We start from the raw sequence: 23,361 nt of genomic DNA, 5'->3' as shown, positions 1-23,361 counted from the left end.
GAACATGCAGGCACATACTCAGACTACCAAATTAATGTTTGCGAAATTCTCGAAATTACTCATATCCACTGTATTTGCCCTTTGTGTAAGTGTAAGTAAGTGTAAGTTGATTTAGAGAGAAACACACATCATCTACTGAAGAGAAAGGTAATTACCATTTTACATATCTGCACAATAAAAGTTAACATAATGAATAAACATAATCATTCACATAAATCTCAAATTTAACCAAATATATAGTACTTTAGTAAGTTATTTGTCAATTATGAAGTGTAAATCTCAGTCTGGCTATCAGCATTATCAAATAAATTAATATTGTTTTCATATTAGAGAAGGAACTTTTCAGAATACTTGAAAATATGTATTATGTACTGGAATAGGGAAAACTAACCACTCAGAGCTAGGCACACAATGAGTTGAACAAAGCGGCACCAATCAAAGACCATCAACCAATACACAAAGACTATCACCAATAAATTCTATCTACTTTGTACATGACAGTGGTTAACTTGTGGCCATTTTACTGAAAGGTACTCCTAGATGTACTGAATTCCTTTTACATTTTCAAAACATTTGAAGAGTTGACTTGTTAAAACTTGTATCCAATACAGGATAAATGGGTACACAATAACAGGAATAGAATGATGCAAACCTTGGGTATAGAGTAGATACATGCAAACATTTGTCATGTATGAAAAAATTATTATAATTATTGGAAGGCACTTAAGAAAAGTACACTATTATTATTCTCATTACATGATATCTCTTACATCACATTTGTCAATGGGATGTCCATTATGTATATTTTGAAATCGTTTTCAACAATCATGTGTACATAAATTCATTATGAAAATACAGAAATTTACATCAGTGATATGCTTTAAACTGGGGTCTAAATCAGAAGATCATGCGTTAACCATGAGTACAATAGAGTAACAGAACAAAATTAACAACACGACAGAAATTTAAATGGGGCAATAGGGAACTTGCAAACCCGCCATCTTGAATATCCTGAATGTTGCATCATGGGAAAGATGATAAATATGAATTAATCATATTGTAAACAGTTGTGCTACTTTGTTTGTAACCATAAATATTGTTGTCATGGTTACCCTGACCATTGTAGGAGGTTTATTTCATTGATAGCACCAGATGAGGTACTATGATAGCTACAAATAATCTCATAGTCCTATGCATCCGAGCATGCTCTGTCTGGATTGCAAGTTCCCTATTGTAATGTATGGTTTGGTAGAAGGGTGCTAAAAACTTGACTAGTACAGTCGTTCAGGTAACATGCTGAAAACATTTAAAATCTTACAGTGGGTGGGTATATAATCTTTTGCACATCTCCTTCAACCTTCTTGAAAAATTAGCAGATCAGTGAGTTTGATTCTTTAGCTTCTGCACAGCCAAGAATTTATGATGAGTTATGTATCTGCCATTACACTATATAGTACATGTATTATTGACATGAATATATAAAATGAGTCACTTCAGCTAACAAACGACTTTCACCAACTAAGAGTACTCGCCTTCAACCAGCTAGATACAAATACTTTTGATGCAAAAACTGAAATTTTCAAGAATCCATTCTTCACCAGAACAATCGTTCATTGGAATGCACTACCCTCTTCTGTCATCAAATCACCTTCAACATCATCATTCAAGACAAGACTTCGAGATCACTTGAGCATTCATATTGCATTCACTAATTACTCCTGTTGTTATGATCAGTTTCCATGGTAACTATGAACGTTCTTGCATTGAAGCTCTCATTGCAAGTTGAAGCATTGCATCATCATCAACGGAGTAATCCTGGAAAGAAATTAGAAAAATATATTGATGGTCAAACTTACCATTGGTAAAGACTCCATTATCAACAGGGTGAAGCTGACTTTGTGTAAAAAGATACCTAAGTAATTCCTTTGTACACCCAGATCATCTCACATTCAAAGAACTTGACATGAAGGTTTTATTGGTTGTCATGTGACACTACAAATGCTTACTTTTAACCTAGTTTGCTGATGCTCTGCTAACATGGTGAAAGCAAGTCAGATTTTTTTAAAAACCTTTTGAGTTATGTTAAGATCACATACATGTAATTTCAGACCATTTGTATGTGTTTTACAACAAAATATCTAATTCATTTAAACTTGGATTATCCAAAATTTATCATTGTAACTTTTTTATTTTCAACATCTGGCAGTGAAAACTGCAACATTAGGAATCTCTACAAAACTAACTCAAACATTCTCACACACCAGTGGGGCGGCGCATTAAGAACGGTGCCATAAAACAGGCCGTGGTTTGCAACAATGAACTCAAACTGAACTTTCATTTTGTATGCTCAATCAAAATTTTTCGATCATCCTTTCTAGTGATAAATATTTAGATTAAGTAACTCCTAAACATGCATTTAGATATTATCTGAACAACTCTTATAAACCATACAAGTTGTTTATTGTTACCATAGTTACTTACAACATATGTGTCATATTCAAATTTATGTCTCAAGTTGAGGTGGTCTAGAAGGTTACTACTTTGTTGGTTTGGATTGCCCCAAGGCATTGAAGCACAAATAGGACATACCTAGAATAAAAAAGACAATTTCAATCATTAAAGGAACATGAAAAAAAACTTGAGATGCTACTTTGATCTACATTGTCAATATTTCCTTAAAATTCATCCAGTATCATGACCATGTTTTGCCATAAATTGACAAAACAAATTCCCATGTATTAATGTCATTATAATTTTCAAAATCTGTCGTTTGAATTTATGATTAGAAATGAACATGATTCACTTTGAGCAATATTGTGATTACATTAGTTTATTACCGGTAGTTAGATTGGAAACAGTGATAGCATCATTCTTAGTATGTAATATTGAATAATTGAACTTTGAAGATGTAAACTTACAGCTGCCGAGGAGAGAGATTTGTGTTTTTTATTGCAATGATCAATCAACCCCTTACAATCCAGGTTGGACTGAGAACAGAATGGACACTGAAATGTTGACCTATTGGGAACATCCCTGTTGAAATGGAAAGAAAAAAGTTGTATTAGTATGGTCATCCTAGACATGCTGTAAGTCAATAAATCAAATCATATTATCATAGTGTGTATGATAATCTGTCTCTCCCTTGACTACCATCCATTGCATTTAGTTAGCAATATGTTTATATCACTATAGGTGTGTTCAGCACTGCATGGAATGTCCTGTACACTGTCATGTCATGATCAATGGTGTTGTCTCATCTCAGCTACACTTCCTGAACAATTCTGAAGCTATCTTTTCTCATACTTATTATCATGGTCAAATGTCTCAACACATGATGTAAGACCATAGTACATACACACATACAGAGCTGAGTTGACAATACTTACATGGGTATTGGTTGGGATGTCTCAGCTACAGGTGTGAACGGTCTAATTGGTACTACTTCTGTTTTACTACACACATCATTGTGTGCTCTTAGTTTATTGTACCTCACCTAGAAGAAACCACAATAGAATGAAACAAGGCTTCAAACAAAGTTGTTGAAGACTAAAAAGCCATCAAGTATGATATGTATCATTAATATGAAATCAAAACATAAGAAATACAAGTTATTATATATGGGTGAGTAATGGCTCCAATACATAACTTTGTGATAGAGCAAGCTTTCTATTCTTACTTTATCAGTATTAATTATGATTCATATTGGTGTGTACACAGTATATCTTTGTTTGTATACAATGCTGTTTATACATGTACATATACATTCCTGACAATTGACCAATTAGCAGCAAATGAAGTTCAACTACAATGGCAGTAACATACAATATTTTCGTAAGTTAGCAGTAAGTCATACATGGTAAGTCATACATCTATCAGCCAATAAAAACAGTGAAAACAACTGATGTATAAGAACTTCAAGACATTTGCATAAAATCAATGTGTTGATAACGTCCCTATTGTTCATTTCATACCATTTATGTCAAATCATGAAATACTAGTAAGTAATTTACTAAACAATTACTTCATTTGTATGTCACAGACTACAGCTAATAGTAATTAAGTGTATGTCATTGAACTGTATACAATAACAACTGCAGAAGGCTGAGTGGTTTAGCTGAAGAATTATTTACTCTCTGAGTTTGGAACTAAAGCAAAACAGCAAATTGTCATTATCTTACTTTATATCCACAAGCTTTACAGGTTGTCTTTGTATGACGCATCTTGTTTTCCAAATCTTCATTTCTTACTCGTCTTGCAGGATCAAATGGTTCTCTACACAGTGGACAGTATGGTGATTCTTTGCTTTCTTTGGATTTTCCCATGCACGAACTCAGACATGTTACACAAAACCTTATATTGTATTAAAAAGAGAATATATTCTTTTAAATGTTGAATTGTAAATCAAGACAAGATATCACAGAGATCACAAGAATGACATTACTTATTGTGCTGCATGTATATGTATGATACATTGATCTGTACAATCAAGATGTCGGTATAGATTACTAATAGCTTTCCAATTCTTTATAGAATTAACTGAAAACTCACTGTTCAGCTTTTTTTGCCTATATCTTTCATTTTTATGCTCTCACAAAAATTGACAAATGTTTACTAACCCTCCAGCACAATGTACCCTCTAAGCCAATTTGACATGCCACTGACGCACACAATTTCTAGTGATGCACCAAAATTAGGTGTTCCCCTTATCTCTTACTATGTGGTGACTCACAAGAAATCCCAGTTTTTCTCATTTTGACTCACAACAAGAAAATTTGGCCATCATTAGAGGGCACACTGTACCAGCATCAGTTAGCTTAAACAAAAGTATATAAGCATTGTAATAGCTGGATTATTATGACAAAAACGAGTATAAATGTACATACTAGTATATGAATGTCCTATTGCATATGTTTTATTGTGGTTATGCTACTTGTGCTGGCTTACATTTCAAAGTATATCATGTATATGACACAGTATGAGCAGTAAATAATAATTCTTTGGAGTTACTCAGTATGATATTTTAGACATGCACCTCAATACCAGCTGTGCTTCATGTAAAATGCCATGTATGAATGTCAGCGATTTCAAAATTGTTGAAATATTGGCATTTCAAGGTTTAACATTTTAAGTGCATTATTAAACATCATCATCGTGATATTATTTGTGATGATTATAGCTTGTTGAAAGAAATACAACATGATTTCCTGACTTACGAGTGTCCACATGGGATGGTAACTGGTTTGTGAAGAACCTCCAAACAAATTGTACAAATGAAAGCGTCAGTATTTGATGTTGCCATTTTCTACAACAACAAAATAGCTTTCTGCTTGACTCTTCACTGTTGTTCAAATGTTCACTGTTGTTAGATAGTTCTGTTGAAACATGAAATGAGAATTGTATTAAAGTCACATGGATCAAGTTTCCAACATGCCATTGTGTATTACATAAGGCTGCTTGTACATTATACAATGCACATATTCAATCAATCAATCATCAATCAATCAATCAATCAATCAGTCAATCAATCAATCAATCAATCAATCAATCAATCAATCAATCAACCAACCAACTAACCAATTAATCAATCAATCAATAGAATTTGTCTAATGCCAAAATCCAATACGACAGATGCATCTTGACATCCTGCTTGAATTTATCGACATTGGGCCAGTTAGGGTATTAGAATACAAACTCTGTAAAATAGTGGACTCCTACTTGGATATCGGAATGCAGGATGGAGGTATATTAACTGTTATTCCTATTTCTTGATTTATAGCTATATGATTGGTAGTCCTGCTTACATGACGGTGCACGAGTCTGTATTACTGACTTGACTCTAAGGAGGGGGAGGGACAATTGTCAGAATCGAGTCCCGAATTCCTCCGTATGCAAGCAGGACTATATGATTGGTAATAGTTGGTTGTAACAGGTGTCTGTATGGAGATACGTAGACCAGCATTTAATAGATCAAAATCAAGAAAGACAAGACATGCGGCTGTGAAATGGTTTGTTGGAAGTATTTATGAAAGTATTCAAATGGAAAGTATGTCGAGAATGTGATAAATACTTCAAAAGTCTATGTGTAGGCAACATTTATGAACTTTGTACTGTTAACAACTAAATTATAATGCGTATAAATAGTATGGTTCGTATTTTACTTGAGGGTTGGTTGCATGTCACATCATGGTTGTGTTCATTGTGATATCTCTTATATATATATACATACATACATATATGTATATGTTTAAGAATCTTTCCCGCTAACGGCTGTATTTTTTAGGGGAAACTATGAAACCCACTTTCGCTTTCACTCTGTGTAACATGGTATGAGATAGACGGCCAGCAACGTAACACTAGTAACAGGGGGATCGTGACTTACGAACCACTCCACACTTCCGGGTTGAAACACCAGGTTGTTACACGCATACACGAATCAAAATTTGCCATTTTCACATCTAACATCAGAAATTTGTAACTTACTTTCTCTTTATCTTCAATGGTGTGTTTTATCCAATAATCAATCCACCTACTTCGTATTACTAGTTTGTCATACCACCGTGGGGGATTTCCGGATGTATTTCGATAATATAGCTGTGCGCCACCAACGTTTAGAGTGTGAGTCAAAATTGTGTTTTTTCCAGCTACCGGATTAGGATATATTTGAAGGTCTCATTATTTTCATATAAAAGTTGAATATTTATAATTAAATTTAATTAAAAATATATATTTTTTAATTTAAATACATAAAATGATGTTGCAAAGAACAAAATGTTGAAGTTACAGAACTCATTTGAATGCGCGAACTGACAGTCTGCAAATGTACCACTAATATCACCCGCGAACATTCGAAAAACCCAGAGGGCAGCAGACTGCAGACAGCATAGACATCGTTTCGTGTACTTGTGTCTTGAACTTCAGATTTTAGACGTTTAATTCAATCGAAAATGGAAATGCCATCTATTCATATGTGTTCACAGGTAAGGAGCTCATCTGTCTGGTACACTTTCTTTTATCAATCCATCGAATGTCAGTTTGATAGGTTGTTTTCAAACAAATAAGTTGGTGTGAGTGTTAGGTGATCGTGATCATAACAAGTTTTGACAAGTCGTCTCCTGATACGCAGTGGACGGTTAAAATATTGAACAACGGTTCTTGAGGGGGGGGGGGGTTATCATATGCCCTAATATCACGAACATTAATGGAACTTGCCTTATTGATTTTGAGTTAAGAAACAGGGTAGGTACACAAAGTGTATACTTGGGGTAGTGTTTTTCAGTCTTGATTGTTCACCGTTGTAGGATCTGTGGATAAACTTACAATCTGATGTTTCAACCTTGACGTTAGAAAACAGTCGTCTCAAATGTCTATGATTTCAACAACGGATCAAAGTAGTTTATGTTTTGATACATCTGCTATAAAATATTTTATTATGTTTATGTTTAGAGGTGAACATGAATGCAAGTCATAGAAAGAATGTAGAATAGTACTTATAATGGACTGACTGTTTAATACATATTTGTATTCAAGCTAGGGAGTTAGGGTTAAGCTACGGATAGGAAACCTGTTTGGGATCGACATAAGTCCTCAATTCATAGATTAGTAATGTTGTTTTAATGCTAAACTATAAGATATGTTGTGTTCTTTGCACCAGTGGCTGATATTGTGGTGCTGATAGTGTGGTTTGAATGTCTGTATCTTACAGACTAGTTTAAAGCCTTTCAAAAATAACAGAAAGGAAAAAGCCCAGAGACTTGGCTATCTGACAAACAAATGATGTTATTGAGCCAGGTAGCCAAGTCTGTAGGCTTTATCACAAAATACACAAAAGACTAATTGTGGTTATTCTGTTTGGAGAGTGACTTATTGTCATAATTCTAGATGTATATTAATGAATTGAAAATATTGATGATGATTTAGCTTACAGAAGAGAATCAACGAATCTCAAGGAAGTTGAAAAAAGTGAGAAGAAGAAATGCTGATTTGGAACGAAAATTAACAGATATCAATGATAAACTGAAGCTGGAAAGAGTGTTGAAAGAATATGTAACTACAAGGAAGTCAGTATTTGAATTTTATTTTATTTTAACTTTTTATTACTCCTAACAGAATTGATTCTATGAAACCTGAAGAGACTCAAATTTGTCAGTCAATTTTATTTTGGTTTTACATTTGATTGTTTCTGCCCCATGGTTATTACATAATGGAATCTACTATTCATTTCCACATATTTGGTATTACCTATTTTGTACTTTTTGTAAATTTATAGTGCCTGGCAAATCTGTTGACTGGAAATGTTTATTTTATAGTAATTTATTCTCCTTTTTTGCACGGATGTTCATACTGCAATTTTTAATGTGCCTTTGCTGATTTAGTCTAATCGAAGCCCCAGACCAGCATAACAATTTTTCAACTGTCTTTTTATGCAGCACTGCTGTACAAACTGATCCACCAGGCTATCAACCATACAAACGACCACTCCGACAGCCAGCAGAGCAGAAATCTGACAGACAGAGTGATGAAAATGAAAGAATCAATAAGTAAGCATTACTTCTATAATCTGTTTTTGTCAACAGGTGACAAGTCCAAGTTCAAGTTATGTAGGAAGTGTTCTGTCACTTTGATCATTACTACCACTGAGGGCACTATTTAAAAGCATAGACATTGGAGAGTAAAAGTCTATGATTTAAGATATACATATCGTACCATAGACATACTCTCCAATGTCTATGATTACAGTGGGTAATTTCCTGGAGATCATAAATAACCTTATTGACACAGGTTCTTCTAATTTCAGAATACTTTCAATGCATAACAACTTGATGAGGAGATATGAGAAGGAAGTGAGGACAAATACTAATCATATAGAAACCATTGCAGCACTAAATGTAAGTAGTCTTATCCATACATTTCACTGTAGGATCTATGGTCTGACTTAGGTCATTATATTGAACTAAGATGTTGACAATCCACATTTACTAAATTTGATCAACAATTGGACATAAACAGGAGTGGTAAACAGCTTAGTGCCAGCCATTAATGATAAAGAAAACTTCATAAGAAAACTGTGAAGTTTCATTAATTTTAGATGCATGAATGTAAACAACATTGTTCATGTTAGATATGTGTTGCTATCATCTTTCCTAAGTTCCAGATACATGTTATATCATATGCAAGCCAAGTTATAGATGGTCAAACAGAAATACAAGATTTATTTGAAGGTCATTCTATATCACGACAACAACATGCTTCTATGTCACTGTTTCTGTAGTGCTCAAAATATGACTCCAAATGTTCTAAATTACCCATTTCTCATCATAAGCTTGCACAGGTATAATCAATATTACTCTGCAATATTTTTCTTCATTCCGCCAGAAGACTTTTGTCAGGATGAGTTGAAGGCCACTTGTACCACTCATATTTTCCTTGGCTGAATGAAAACAAATCTTGGAGACTGATATATAATTTGATGGTGCTGCTCTAGGGTCTCTATCACTCACTGACTGTTGGTTGATTTACACTGGGAGAAATTGCACTCACAGTGGACACACTCTTGTCTCTGCATAACGATTATATGCATTAGCTGGCTACATGTACATCTCTGTACTTCCATATATTGTTCAAAATTGCTGGAATCCTTTCACTTCCATTTCATACACCTTTCTATTCTTTTACAGTTAAGAATTCATGACTTAGAACAGAAACTGAAAGAAGCACAGCTAAGAATTCATCAATTGGAGAGACAGTCACCAAAGTGGAGTGCAGGAAGGAGAGGAGATAGAAGACGTAGAAGAAGATCAGATTCCCTTGATGACTCCCTTGGTAAGTACACATTTAGATATTATTCCTCAATATTTTTCTTCATTCAGCCAAGAAAAATACACTTAACATCTTATGTTGTCACAGATATTAATTTTTATGTAAATGATAAGTCAGTCCTTACCATATTGCAGATTTGCGAAGTGAACTAGAAAAGGTGAAAAAAGAGCGGAATAAATTAGCCAAAGATAAGAAGAAACTCAAGAATGAACTACAAGGCCTGGATAAGGTTAGACTGACTAATTTATATATACAATGACTAATTTTTATTTATTATATATATATATATATTTATATATATATATATATATATATATATATATATATATATATATATATATATATATATATATATATATATATATATATATATATATATATATATATATATATATATATATATATATATATATATATATATATATATATATATATATATATTTATATTTATTATATATATATATATTTATATTTATTATATATATTACATTGTAGTGTGTCAGAGCTGAGTTGTATGTGCTATGTAATTTCATGTCCTGTGTGTGACCTTGAGAGTGGTCATACATTTGTACAAAGGTAAACAGCCTGTATCCAGGATGTCATGCCCTGCTTGGTTTTTAATCACAATATTATCCTAAGGGACTAATAAAAAGTAATGCTCTGATGGATATTGCTAATGACATCACTATCATGTTGTGGAATTCATATATTTGTAATAAATCATGTATATCATAACTGTTATATATACAAAACCTTTGGGTATACCATCCTGGGGGGGGGGGGGGGGGGTTAGTGTTTATATTTCATTTACCTAGCTGAATTATTGAATCATAGTATGGTACAAATATTTCAATGGTGTTGTTCTGTGATCATAGATTAAGTTTAATATTATTGTATTTTCTAGGGATTCTTTGATGAGATAGAAGACTTGAAGTATGCTCTACATGAATCAGCTAAACTCAATCAACAATATGAAAAGACACTAAGAAGTATGTGTCAGAAGTTTAGAGTACCATTTCCATTCGGTGACCAGAGAACTTCAACTCCAGTGAAATACATGTAAGTTTAGAGTACCGTTTCCATTCGGTGACCAGATAACTTCAACTCCAGTCAAATACATGTAAGGAACTTCAATCTACAGAAGATTAGTTTAATCCTGTTTTTGCTGAACGTTTTGTTGTGCAAACAAATACCACCCAGGTAAAGATTGGATTACTTACTATGTTCTAACTTAGTGCTGTAGAACAACTATTTGCAGCATTAGTATAACATGTTCCACAAGAGTTAGTCTGCAAGAATGAGATTTGGTGTTGCCTAGAATATTCTTCTGATTTGTGTGAATGTACAATTTACTGAAGGCAAGAAATCTGATTGTAATTCATTTAGCATAAGTTGTAACTAAAATGAGCTAATAATTATCAATCATGACTTTACCATACTCAAATTAGAATACCAGTATAAAGCAATTCTCAGTACCCCCAATAGCATTTTACCTCATGCTAGAGTGTCAAAATAGATCAAGAAGGTCAATTAATTCTCACCTGCACCTATAGTAATTGCATGTGAAACACGTGGAGCGAAAGTTGTGGTGTCGACCAAGAAATTGAATGTTCATTATGATACACCTAGGCAGTAATATTCTATTTCAGGTACTGAGAATTGTTGTGAGCAGTCAATTTTAACTGATTTTATCATGGCTATAAGTTACTATCTGATTAAAACCTATTCTGGGTCAAAAGATGACTCACAGTTAACATGGTTCATCTATGATGCTTCTAATTCTTGTAGTATAATAGAGATCAAATTTAAGCATAGTATGTATTTTTTCATAAAATTGTGTGACTGTGAAGTTGTTGAAAACAATGTAATTTTTCATTTTTATATTTTCCACTTGTTGATTTTCATAATGTAAATACTGTACCTGCATATAATAATAAAGTAAAGCTTGTCATGAAATCAAGCCACCATTAATGGGTATTTGCTATATGTTTTGTACTCTGTAGTGTAGAGTCATCTTCTTTTCAATGTTCTATGACGTATTACCAAGCCACTACAAAAATAAAAGACAAAAGACAAACCAAACCAAAGGAAACAAGCATTATCTGTAATGAACAAAGAACAAATAACATTGAATAGTAGAAAACAGTGACAGTTGGGTCATAGCTTTGAAATTGAAAAGATCTGTAAATTGAACAGTCTGAGGATGAACAAATTGGCAAACTAAACTGTTGGGGCAAAAAATAATGGAAGGGAAAAGGCAAAGTAATAGTAAATTTGGAGGTAGTGAGTCAAGATTAACAGACAAGGTCAAGAGGGGAATGTCGATAATTTGACTTGAATAATTGAGTACATTATGAGAGATGCTAAGGAAGAGTGGATTTAAAGGCCTGTGATTCAATCCTAGGCTCTCACATCTGTGCTATCTTATCAGTAGAGCCATGTGTGGATTAGGTAGAATCTTTCATTTTTTCTGGGCCAACTTTTGAGATAACTTTACAAGACAACTATTTGACATATTTAAATTTTGATACTAAAGTAAACTTGCAAATGGTGTACAATAGAGCTATACTTGGTTACCACACATATCTATAGACAACTGAGGAACAATCTCACATACCAGAAAAGCCACATGAAAATTGTTTGACTTCAAACTTGTTTTTATTTGCTTATGTGTAACAAATTCACTGAACTTCATTGAAGAAGGAAAGCGATATGAAAACATACATTACAACGAATTTATTGAGCTTACTTTGACCTATAAGTGATCTGTTCTTAGACTACCTTGTTTATAAATGATCCAAGTCTGACCCAAAACTGCAACACACCTGTATGCATCAGCCATGTTGTACATCATTGAGTATATATAGTAAATACGACATTGAATTGCATCATACCCTCACGTCCTTTGACGCTGAGAAAATTCTGTACAGTACCTATTGTAGCATGTAAGGTACGCCGTGACGAGACGCCCTCACACCAACCCCTCCCTCCCTCTCTGTGAGAGGAGGCCGGTGAGGACGGAACGTCGCGACGTGTCTTGCAGTCTATACCTATTGGTGTCGTTTCAACTATGAAGTCAACCTCCCCTCTCTTGATGATATTTACCCAAATTTAAAATTACTAAACAGAACATATAAATTTACTGGTAAACTAACAAAATGTATAATGAATTGCACCGGATAACATACATGTATTTTGAAACCGTAAAATCGGTGGATGGATGTTTGATTGAATTTATATATTGAAAATATACTTAGAAGATTGTACAAATGAATAACATATTTGTTTGATGAGTTGTGAAAACTTAAAACTTATGAGTTAGTCAAGTTCATGATCATTGAATGATGATTGTCGGCAAGGAGAAGGCGTTAATATTTCAATCATGTAAGCCTTCTGACGATAACATACATGTTGTACATGTACATCGTAGTGAAAACAGGTTCATGAATCATTATGACCACTGAATAATGATTGTCAGCAAGTCGGAGGCTTAATATAAATCATGTTTTGCCTTCTGATTATAACATATACATACATCGTAGTGAAAACAAGTTTATGAATCATTTTATCATTCAAATTCTTGACCATTGAATGATGATAGTCAATAAGTCGAAGGCCTTGATTTGATAACCACGTAAGCCTTTTGACAATAACGTACATCGTCGTCAAACCACTAGGCCACTTTACGGTAACAACGCTCAGCAAGAGTACAATAGTTACTAGACCTTTAGCTATGAGGGTTTACAAAGAATTCATCACAACAACATTTTCCTTCTCTATAGTTGCTAACCGTACATATGTAGTACTTCGTCCGTATTTTATCCCAGAACTTTGTATCATAATAAATGAGATGGAACAACTTGCTGATTTCTCTAGTCTTGTTAAACAAGCCCTCGGATCTGCGTTCGGAAGGTTGCCGAACAAAACCGAGGTTGACAGCAGCTCAGGTGCGCAGCGTCGACGTGCACCTTCGGCCGCCTAGTATCAAAAGAAAGCCCGACGGGTCTAAATAACACAGGTACTGGTGGAAAATTATTTATTCTGACTGGTGTAACTGTCGATGACGTATCATTTCCCAAAGTTTATCCTCGGTGTAAGCTATCAAATTACAGTATGGTAACGCATTGTTCTTTAGAGTAAAGCTTCCGTAAATATCTTTTACCAGGCAGTCTTTCCAACAAGTTTCTTTCATTTGGCGAAAGTATTGCAAATCCCCTTGAAATGTAGGCCCATAGTTCGAAATCTCTCTCCATAGAGTTTCGTTGAAGTGGTTATATAACACCGTGTCGGCCCAGTTCCATTTCATGATGTCATCTTCCACAGTCGATGTCAGAAAACTTCTATGGTCTGTTTGTTTCCTTGACTGAGGAAAATATAGTATATCTTGCCATAACCAACATAATTTCTTTCTCAAAATAACTAATGATTCGTCAAAATATTCTGCAAGCATAACAAAGTCAAGTTCGGTATGCAAATGATTGATTTTCTCTGTTACGATTCTAGCTTCCTCGTGGAAGTCATGATCAAGGCCTAGGTTGTACATCTGACCATTGTGAAACTGAAACCAATACTTGAATCTTTTATCAATTTGTGCTTGTGGTTTTTCCATGAATTTTTCCAGTGGATTTTTGTACCTTTTGAGATGAAGACTTTGGTCTGCTTGGTACAAATTAAATACATAAGGCAGATGAGTTGTAGGCTTTGTGAGTACAGTGATATATGTAGCGTTTGGCACGCTGAAATTGATCTCTTGATAATTGAAACGGACATGGCTTGCAAGGACGTCATACGTCCGAGTGCCTGTCAATCGACCGAGTGGTGGCGCTAGTTTCAAGTCCTTTATCATAGTCCGATGAAACAACTCGTCGTTGGAAATCAAGTCCTTGTCTCTTGACATGAGGAAAGAAAGATTTTCATGATAACCAAATCTTTGTAAGATTTTGGCAAGAATATCACCTTCATTTGTATGTGTCCGGACCAGGACTAGCTTTTTATGAGGATCACATTTAACGATGTGATGTCTTTCTTGTTCTGCCACTTCTATCTGATATCTGCAACAAATAAACAAAATACCCAATAGAAAGATAAATTATCAAATATTGCTGGTTAACCGTTTCAGGTTACAATTAATACATTATGCGCCATACATATCGTACATTTTGCAGTCTCGTGTATCGACTCTGGGAGTGTTTTATGATCATAGCTCTGTACACTGCTATCTGTTTACTTAATTTTTTTAATTTCCTTGCGTTCATCAGTCCCGATCGAGGGAACCACTTACATTGTGATAACTGCAGTCATGACATCACGATTTACTGTGATTTAATAATTATAGTATTATAGTATATTTGAACAACAACGGGATTCAATGCAATAAAATTACTCACGGAGTTTTTGTCATTTCTTTTAGGTTGGAATCCTTCCAATATTGACCATTAGACAGAATGGTGTAAAATATTAATATCCACAACGCTAGACATGCCAACGCACATAGCTTCAGTCGACGTCGACACTGGGCGCCACGATACAATGTACCCATGATGTTTCTTGTATTTGACGATTGGGACTCGGTCATATATGTGACTCGAGTTGTTCAGCTAGCTAAATAGTATACAGTCGACAGCTCAAGCTACGGTCCATAGGGTGTTGGCTACGTACGGGATGATTCATACACTCTTCCTTCATCTAAACATGTTTGAGAAATTAAAAAAAAAAAAAGACATTAGTATGTTCACCGTTGAACTAGTTGGGTTAAAATTTAGGCTGGTGTGAAAAACACTACGTACTTTGGTAGAGCTATACGGAGGCTAGTCAGAATAAATGATAGCTCCTATTTACTTGTCATTGTATGATAACACCAGTTAATGCAAGAACTCGGTTGAACAATGGAGGAATAAGGGGAGATGAATCATTGGAACTGTACAGATCAGTGTTTGTTGTGTACTATGCGCCAAACTTCTGTCTCGAACAATTAATAATTCTTTTTATAACTACTATACACGTATCATGTATACATCATACATGTGATGTAACCATGGTAACAGCAAGCTTCTTCTGTAGAGATTCAGACGTAATAGCAGAGATTGTATACACATGGATCTCTGTGACATTTATGAGTGCATGTATGGATATTCCCATGGACATGATGGATTCCTATCCGGAACATTCCAAAACCACAAGCTTGCTGTCAAACTTTGATCGACCCATTGACGACATTCATATTTGAAATTTGCAGAACTATCGGATTACCGTCGTAACGGTCTCTCACAGTCAATCAGACTTTGCCCCGCATCACCAAGCTCCAGTCACTTGTGAGCTAATACGTCATCCAAGGAACTAATATTCTATTCAAGGATGGTCAAAATATAAAAGACTTTATGTATGTACATATGTATGTATGTATGTATGTATGTATGTATGTATGTATGTATGTATGTATGTATGTATGTATGTATGTATGTATGTATGCATGTATGTACGCACGCACGTGCACGAACGCACGTCTCTCTCTCTCACTCTCTCTCTCTCTCTCTCTGACGTTCAAACACTCGTTCACGTCTGTAAAGAATAAATGTAGTTTCAGTATAAGTTTTCAGTACGAATTTAGGTTCTTACCTATAAACGGGGAACTGAATTACAAGGAAACAAATTAGTCACTGATCTCTCTCTCTCCCTCTCTCTCTCTCTCTCTCTCTCTCTCTCTCTCTCTCTCTCTCTCTCTCTCTCTCTCTCTCTCTCTCTCTCTCTCTCTCTCTCTCTCTCTCTCTCTCTCTCTCTCTCTCTCTCTCTCTCTCTCAGTACACAATAAAACCCTATACACACAGACATGTTACAAACGGAATCCATTTATACAAGTTTACGCAATTGCCCATTCGCTGAACGGTTGATTAACTCTTAACAACATAAAGTAGACCTTATGTTCGCCTCAAATGTTTAGTCAATTGTACTTCTGCTGGTACATACTCTACAGTTTTATAGTATTTAGTTATACTGAATACACATATGCTATGTCTAAACTTATCTACAGCATTTGGTCTCACGATTTCACTATCGCTTGCGCTTGCCAAAGTTACTTTCTGATCATTTGCAGATCTTTGCAAAGCCCAACTGCATGGACGCTATAGCTATAGTATGAATCATGTACGATATGTGTCCTATTTATAGATCCAATACGTTATCCATACATGATGTATTCACTGGGTGTAAACCGTGTAACCAGCTCGACATGAATAGAGTTATTATACATGTATTACTATTATAGTAAACATAGCCATGTCGTCTACTGGCGTAATCCCGGACGTAATAAATGGGTTTTGCCGCGGTAACGCCGTTCCATCACCAAGCATGCACCTAGTAGTAGTGTTAGCCAGATACAGTTTGAGTATGTCTGATTCAATGAAATAATATATCATAGACGTTGGAGAAATGTGTCTTACCTGACGAATGACTGCTCTGTAATACAAGATCTGCTCTGTACATTAATTATTGACAAAAGAGAGCTAATTCAATGACGACTGATGCCACTGACCCAGTTCTCAGTCTAACATTTGAGGTTAAGTGTATCCATCACATTTAAAAGGCTAATTTGTTGCTAATTTATAACGCAGTCACGTACTCTTTTGTTTTGACAGTCTAGCTACGATGATGAATATTCGATTGGCTGCTCACACTACGCAACACAACCAGGAACTAAAAAGCTAACATAATAAGAACGCAATCAGCATATTAACAAACGTTATGTATCACCTTACCTCTATCAGAGTCACATTTCACAAAGTAGGTGTTGGCACTACTAATTCACATACCCATGTATATGTATTCCAAATATGTGTTGAGAAATCCAACATATCACCCCCTCTCTCATCACAGTAATACTATGTAGCAAACACTCAAAATGGTCCAGTGAACAACTTGGGTAAATAGTTACATAATAAGGCAAACAAAACTTACACCATTGTGAAAAACAAATTACTGGTCGATCCAGTGTTTTGATCCGTAGAGATTAATCTTAGATCCAAATCGTCTGAATGATTGTCATATAAATGAAGCCGATCCGAAGTGGTTGTTGACGCCCTGTGATATGATATAAGCTTATACACACTGGCTTCGATTCTAAGACGTCGCTGAAATGTTTATATCACCTGTCCCCAGGCAGTGTTGATCCCGAGTGTTGCTCAAATCTGTTGCTTTTGTGATAGATATGAATACGGCTATAAACCAACGCACCGCATAGATAGCTTCATTCACAGTTCTTTTCACAGTAAGGTTGAAAAGTTGAAGCGGAATCCAAAGGGTTTATTTTTGTGGCATACAGACTGCACGATATCACAAGCGCCGTTTCAAAGTGTGTCAATTTATGTCAGCGTGCACAGATGAATGTCGTGGTTATTTGATTAACGGCATTTGTTTACCGTCAAAGAATATGGCTAATGTCAATACCAATATTCCTTAACGGGACACTGAGAGATTGAACAAGTCCACACGCTGGCACATAGGACTGGACTTGTATGCTCGCTTCGTGCCGTCGTTAGCCGCTATTACAAGTACACAAGTTTGACAAAGAATTCAACAAGTTCTTATCCATTCATTCATTCTAGAAAAGGCACAAAGGAGTATTCAAATCGGTTCAATTCTCGGCCATTGACAATACTCTCATTTTGTACAGTGATCCCAAACAAAGCCACAATCATGTGTACAACACGACTAGCTAAAATAGTGCCTAATGAGGTGCAGACAGTAATAACCATCCCTGAGTTTGCCTATTCTCTCCGACAAATTAATTCCAGTTTCTGGAAAAACTACCGACTTGTATTGTATAATTAGTTGGGTTTTTTTCTATAGTATTTTTATTTTTTTGTGGTTGTATGGGACTTTTTTAATGGCCTGAAATAAAGAATATAACTATCTCAGTGTCTGTCAGTCTGTATGTCTCCTGAAAATCTGAAGTTAAACCATCAATCCGAAAACGAAACCTATGCTCATATTTTACTGCAGTCACTTTGAAATACATAGGGCCTACACAGGGGGCCTACAGTGATTATTATACAACGAAACGCACATTTTCCATCCGTATCGTTTCACAGTGTGGCTACCGATTTACATGTAATAATTAGAAATGAACTGTAACGAAATGAATTAAATGACATTTTTGTTCTCATTAAATTCTTATTAAATTCAAATCAAGTCTTGATGACGAGCGCACTAGATCAACAGGTGGTTGCCAGGGAACTATAAGTTTAGATGTCCATTTACTGCCTGTGGGGGCGATGTGTATAAACGATTGACATTTTCGCTACGCCTGTTGTGACGTAATATAAGCTTATTTACATTAACAAATTAGAAATATGAGAAATATGTTTGATTAACTTTTAGCACGCCATAATTCCTTGGTGTAATCCTGACAAAGTGTAGCATTGAGACACATTTCACAATGTTGGGGATGCGAAGTTCAAGAATATTATATTATTTACTCTTTCTAGGTTCTGTTATTCTAACTTTGATGGTTACAACTGCGTCATCGGGTAAGTGTAAATCAAAACTTTATGTTTTTTGTCATTTTTCATTAGTACGGAATAGGGAATGTTTTTATCATTTAGATGAAAATAGGCGCATAGATATTATCAATATCATTTTAAAGTGAATCTATTGATGAAGACGTTATTTTAGACAGAGTAAATTGCACATATTTTCCCAATTTTTGTCTGAACGATTTAAAGTGTTTTCTCAGTAAGTAAGCGTGCAACATGTTGTTCTCACAGACGTAATGTCAACGACTAACGATCGATAGCAACTACTTCTTCGGGTTTTAACTCAATGTCAGATTCTGACTTTAATATGTTGCCTATCATGAAAATGGCAAAAGCTGAGTTTATATTGTTACTCGATTAAACACACCTGCATAACACTTCGATTACAATATCCAGTATTGTAAAGTTAACGTCGATGCTTGCCGCTCTGGATCTCATTAAGTCATCCTCTGGCTTAATATACAGATGGTAATCTTAGTGGTTTCCTCGACATTTTAGTGTGTAAAATTATCGTGTAATCGAATCCTTTACCTGAATATCAGGATTGAATTCTATCAACACCTGGCAATTGATGGTTAAGTATATTTTCGTGAGTACTACAGGCATCTTTTAACAAGCAACAAAACTTTCTCCCCAAAACGTATAAACTCAGTTTGTTTCCCTTGAATTGTAAATTAGACTCTACTCTGTAAGAAGCTAGGTCCAGTTATTAATGAACTATTATACTACATAACAAAATGCAATTTTAATCGTATGTTTTAAAATGTTGGCAGACTGTGGTGGAACCTTGACAAGCTCTCAAGGGACGATAAAGGTGACGAATAAGAACAATGAACAAATGACGTGTTATTATCTTATTGAAGCTGACCAGGGAGAATACATACAGGTAAAGTGTGATTAAAGATATCAAGTTGAAGGCTCAGTTTGGAGTAGAGTTAAAATTTACGTGTGAAAAAAAATGTATGACAGAGCTACAGAAAAAGTTGGCCATGAACAAAAGTACTATGACTCTGTAATCCTTATGGCTTAACTGATAAGATACAATACTAATGCGAGAACATGGGGTTGATTCCCACTCCTTTAATTTGCTCAGTAACTCCCCCCCCCCCCCGAGGTTTAGCCAAATACATATTATATGTACTTGAAACATAGCAATGTAAATAAATGTGAAGCATGACAAACGATGGGTGTTATTGGAATGTTGTGATTTATAATTGATTGATGAAAACAAGAAACTATACAACGAGTAAGTCGATCAGGAATGTGCTTTTAATACCAATTGTATCACATACAACAAACACAACTTGTGTTGGTCGACTGAGGTTGCATGTTAATTGTATCATACCCATTATATATTTATTTCGGCTTTTGTGTTTTGTCTTATTTTGTTTAATTAAGCTCTACGGTGTTGATTTTGACGATGGAGACCGCTCTTGTCTTGAGGAATACGTCACTATCTACGATGGTAGCACCACTTCAGCACCGGTGATGGCGCACTACTGTCGAGAATTTGAATTTGAAGACCCTTTTATTAATATGATATCACGTGGTCGTTGTGTTTATATTGTTGTTGAAATTGCACAGCCGTGGTCAAGTTCCGATGACAGCTTGGAATTTGAAGTGAAGTATGCCACCTGCGACAGAGACAAGAGCGACTGTCCCAGTGAGTGATATTTTCCATTGAGTTTTCGTTGATATTTGTAATTTTTCGATGGTTGTGGACTTGCAATGACGACACCTAAGGAAAAAGATTGTCTGGCTCGACCAAAAATCTTACCAACACTGCTATATTTTATCATCTGACAGGACAAAAATCTTACCAACACTGCTACATTGTCTGGCTCAATACAAATCAAATATAACCAACAGGGCTAGTTTATCGTCTGGCTCAACAAATATCTTGCAAACAGAGATATATCTTTAAATTCAAATGTATAGTATATATAGTACATTATTGTAACAGTGAAATGTAACACAACAACACAACACAACACAACACAACGCAACGCAACGCAACGCAACGCAACGCAACGCAACGCACCGCACCGCACCGCACCGCAACGCAACGCACCGCACCACACCACACCACACCACACCACACCACACCACACCACAACACAACACAATAGTAATCCATGACCCACAAATTACAGTTTGACTTCAGAGATGACGTATTTCATTTTAGGTCAACAAGAAGAGTCTGTGTGGACGTATATAATAATAGCAGGTAGTGTTTTACTTGGTCTTATCGTCCTAATCATCATAATTACCCTCATTGTTATCCTGTGTCGACAGAAAAAACAACAACAACAAACGTAAGTAAACAAAACAGTATTTACAATTTATACAAATGATATTGGCTAATCAAAGTCAAGGAAGGTTCCACTTTCGTGTCGACGATCAACACCCTCTTTCGTTTCAAGCTACTTGGCTAAATTTTTGTCATTTTCACGCGTTCTATATAATGTGGAATTTAAAGAATTTGATTAAACAAAATGGTGAAAAATAATGTGACATTTATGTAGACTGCAAAGACAACCATAGTTTCGAACTCATTCACATTGGCAGAAATACCGACTGTTGACACAAAATGAAGATTTGACTTTGATGCAGTCAAAGTAATCGATATTCATAATTCATGTAATGGTTGTTGCATTCATAGACCCGTTACATCAGTCGGGGGCGCGGCTGAAATGGATTGCATCACCCCCGGACCGAAGGCTACCATGACAGATAATTCCGCCGTTGGGGACGCACCACCAGCCTATACACCAAGTGCACCACCTGTTGAGTCCTCCTATGCACCGGGTTATCCGATTCCCTATCACTATCCAAGTCTGCAATCGGTTACAACGGAAACTGATGACATCACCGATAGTGGCCAACCACCTAATTATGAAGATACCGCGCGAACGGATTCGTAATATTCTGATTACTTTATAGCATCCTCGTTCCGGGGCCAACAAAACCAACACGAAGGGCGAGGTTACCGACACGTTCCCAATAAACCATATTGAGTGCCAGTGTTGGTTGTATTTCCTACAGATTTACTAAGTTTTTTTCTGTGAGAATTATTTACATCCAACATATTTCATCGTTCAAGTAAATTGCTAGAAGTACAAAGTACAACATTTCTATTAGCCCAGACCATGCACTGTTTCAGATACATCAGTTTCAATATGGTTTATGCATATAGAGCTTTGTATATACCACTTCAATGTGAAGTTTAGGAAATATACATTAACTTGATTATTGGCTTCTTGGAAACTCTTAGATATGCTTTTTTTATCTATATATTTGGTGTGCTATATAGTGTAAGTAGTATACACAAGCAGTATGATAGTATTTATTAACATTATATGCTTACCTGAAGTAATCTATTTAGTATGTCAATTGATTTAGACTACTGTTCATTGAATTATGTATTAATGATGTAAAGTATGAATAACAAACTATTATTATATCAATTATGTATTTATAAACGTATCCTAAACAATCAAAATAAAGTGTTAGATAACCATGTATACATATACTTTCTTTTCTTTAATTGTCAATAACGCCTTACTTCCAAATACGAAAGGAAAGACAGAGGTTGCATCAATCTCTCCAAATTTTCCAAACTTTCTGAAACATCATGTTTACTTCCCCAGTTCTTTTAATATCAAAATTTTAATGTAACTTCATTCTTAAAAAGTAATTATTTCAATATGAATGCTATTTCAATCTATATTTTCTTATTAAATTGCCAAATCAAATTAGAAAAAAAAACACTGGAATATAGTGATGTGTAACTGAGTCAGTGATTGGCATTTTTTTCATTTTTTTATTTCTAATAATTTTGGGATGGTTGATCACAATGGATTACGTACATTCATTATCACATACGAAATTATTTACAACAAATCTAATAATGTCAACGACTTTCAACGAATGTCTAAGTTTCGCTATTTGTCCTTTCACACAGTTTGATATTTACCTTTTGTTACTGTAATGGAATCGGGTACTAAATTTCACCATG

At 35.1% G+C, this 23,361-nt stretch overlaps 3 protein-coding genes across 3 annotated transcripts; 1 reads left to right on the top strand and 2 right to left on the bottom strand.

The window, feature by feature from the left end:
• Nucleotides 1-71: 71 nt before the first annotated feature.
• On the bottom strand, nt 72-6,585 carry LOC144437787 (E3 ubiquitin-protein ligase RNF166-like). Its single transcript, XM_078126810.1, has 7 exons — nt 6,481-6,585; nt 5,214-5,372; nt 4,179-4,350; nt 3,387-3,493; nt 2,919-3,033; nt 2,482-2,589; nt 72-1,815 (listed from the first exon to the last, which is right to left on the bottom strand). The coding sequence occupies exons 2-7, from the start codon at nt 5,297-5,299 to the stop codon at nt 1,747-1,749; spliced, it is 657 nt and encodes a 218-aa protein (XP_077982936.1). The 5' UTR covers nt 5,300-5,372; nt 6,481-6,585; the 3' UTR covers nt 72-1,746.
• Nucleotides 6,586-6,866: 281 nt separating this feature from the next.
• Nucleotides 6,867-11,952, top strand: LOC144437422 (uncharacterized). The gene is made up of 8 exons (XM_078126362.1): nt 6,867-6,977; nt 7,918-8,057; nt 8,427-8,537; nt 8,795-8,885; nt 9,675-9,819; nt 9,951-10,045; nt 10,721-10,875; nt 11,820-11,952. The coding sequence occupies exons 1-8, from the start codon at nt 6,945-6,947 to the stop codon at nt 11,950-11,952; spliced, it is 903 nt and encodes a 300-aa protein (XP_077982488.1). The 5' UTR covers nt 6,867-6,944.
• Nucleotides 11,953-13,279: 1,327 nt separating this feature from the next.
• LOC144437419 (galactosylceramide sulfotransferase-like) lies at nt 13,280-15,355 on the bottom strand. Its single transcript, XM_078126351.1, has 2 exons — nt 15,204-15,355; nt 13,280-14,867 (listed from the first exon to the last, which is right to left on the bottom strand). Exons 1-2 carry the CDS (start codon nt 15,353-15,355, stop codon nt 13,853-13,855), a joined length of 1,167 nt encoding a protein of 388 aa, XP_077982477.1. The 3' UTR covers nt 13,280-13,852.
• Between the last annotated feature and the right edge of the window lie 8,006 nt (nt 15,356-23,361).

Source organism: Glandiceps talaboti, chromosome 7, assembly GCF_964340395.1.
Source record: "Glandiceps talaboti chromosome 7, keGlaTala1.1, whole genome shotgun sequence".
NCBI lineage: Eukaryota > Metazoa > Hemichordata > Enteropneusta > Spengelidae > Glandiceps > Glandiceps talaboti.
The sequence above is the reverse complement of the archived record's forward strand: the minus strand, read 5'-3'. Positions and strand labels throughout refer to the sequence as shown.

Coding starts and splice junctions, on each gene's coding strand:
- LOC144437787 (XM_078126810.1), bottom strand. CDS start 5,299: ATGGCAACATCAAATACTGACGCTTTCATTTGTACAATTTGTTTGGAG. Junction 3,494..4,178: donor GTAAAGCTTGTGGATATAAA/GTAAGATAATGA, acceptor GGTTTCTTCTAG/GTGAGGTACAATAAACTAAG. Junction 3,034..3,386: donor ACATCCCAACCAATACCCAT/GTAAGTATTGTC, acceptor CCATTTCAACAG/GGATGTTCCCAATAGGTCAA.
- LOC144437419 (XM_078126351.1), bottom strand. CDS start 15,355: ATGGGTACATTGTATCGTGGCGCCCAGTGTCGACGTCGACTGAAGCTA. Junction 14,868..15,203: donor AAAGAAATGACAAAAACTCC/GTGAGTAATTTT, acceptor TATTTGTTGCAG/ATATCAGATAGAAGTGGCAG.
- LOC144437422 (XM_078126362.1), top strand. CDS start 6,945: ATGGAAATGCCATCTATTCATATGTGTTCACAG. Junction 9,820..9,950: donor TTCCCTTGATGACTCCCTTG/GTAAGTACACAT, acceptor ACCATATTGCAG/ATTTGCGAAGTGAACTAGAA. Junction 10,876..11,819: donor TCAACTCCAGTGAAATACAT/GTAAGTTTAGAG, acceptor TGTACTCTGTAG/TGTAGAGTCATCTTCTTTTC.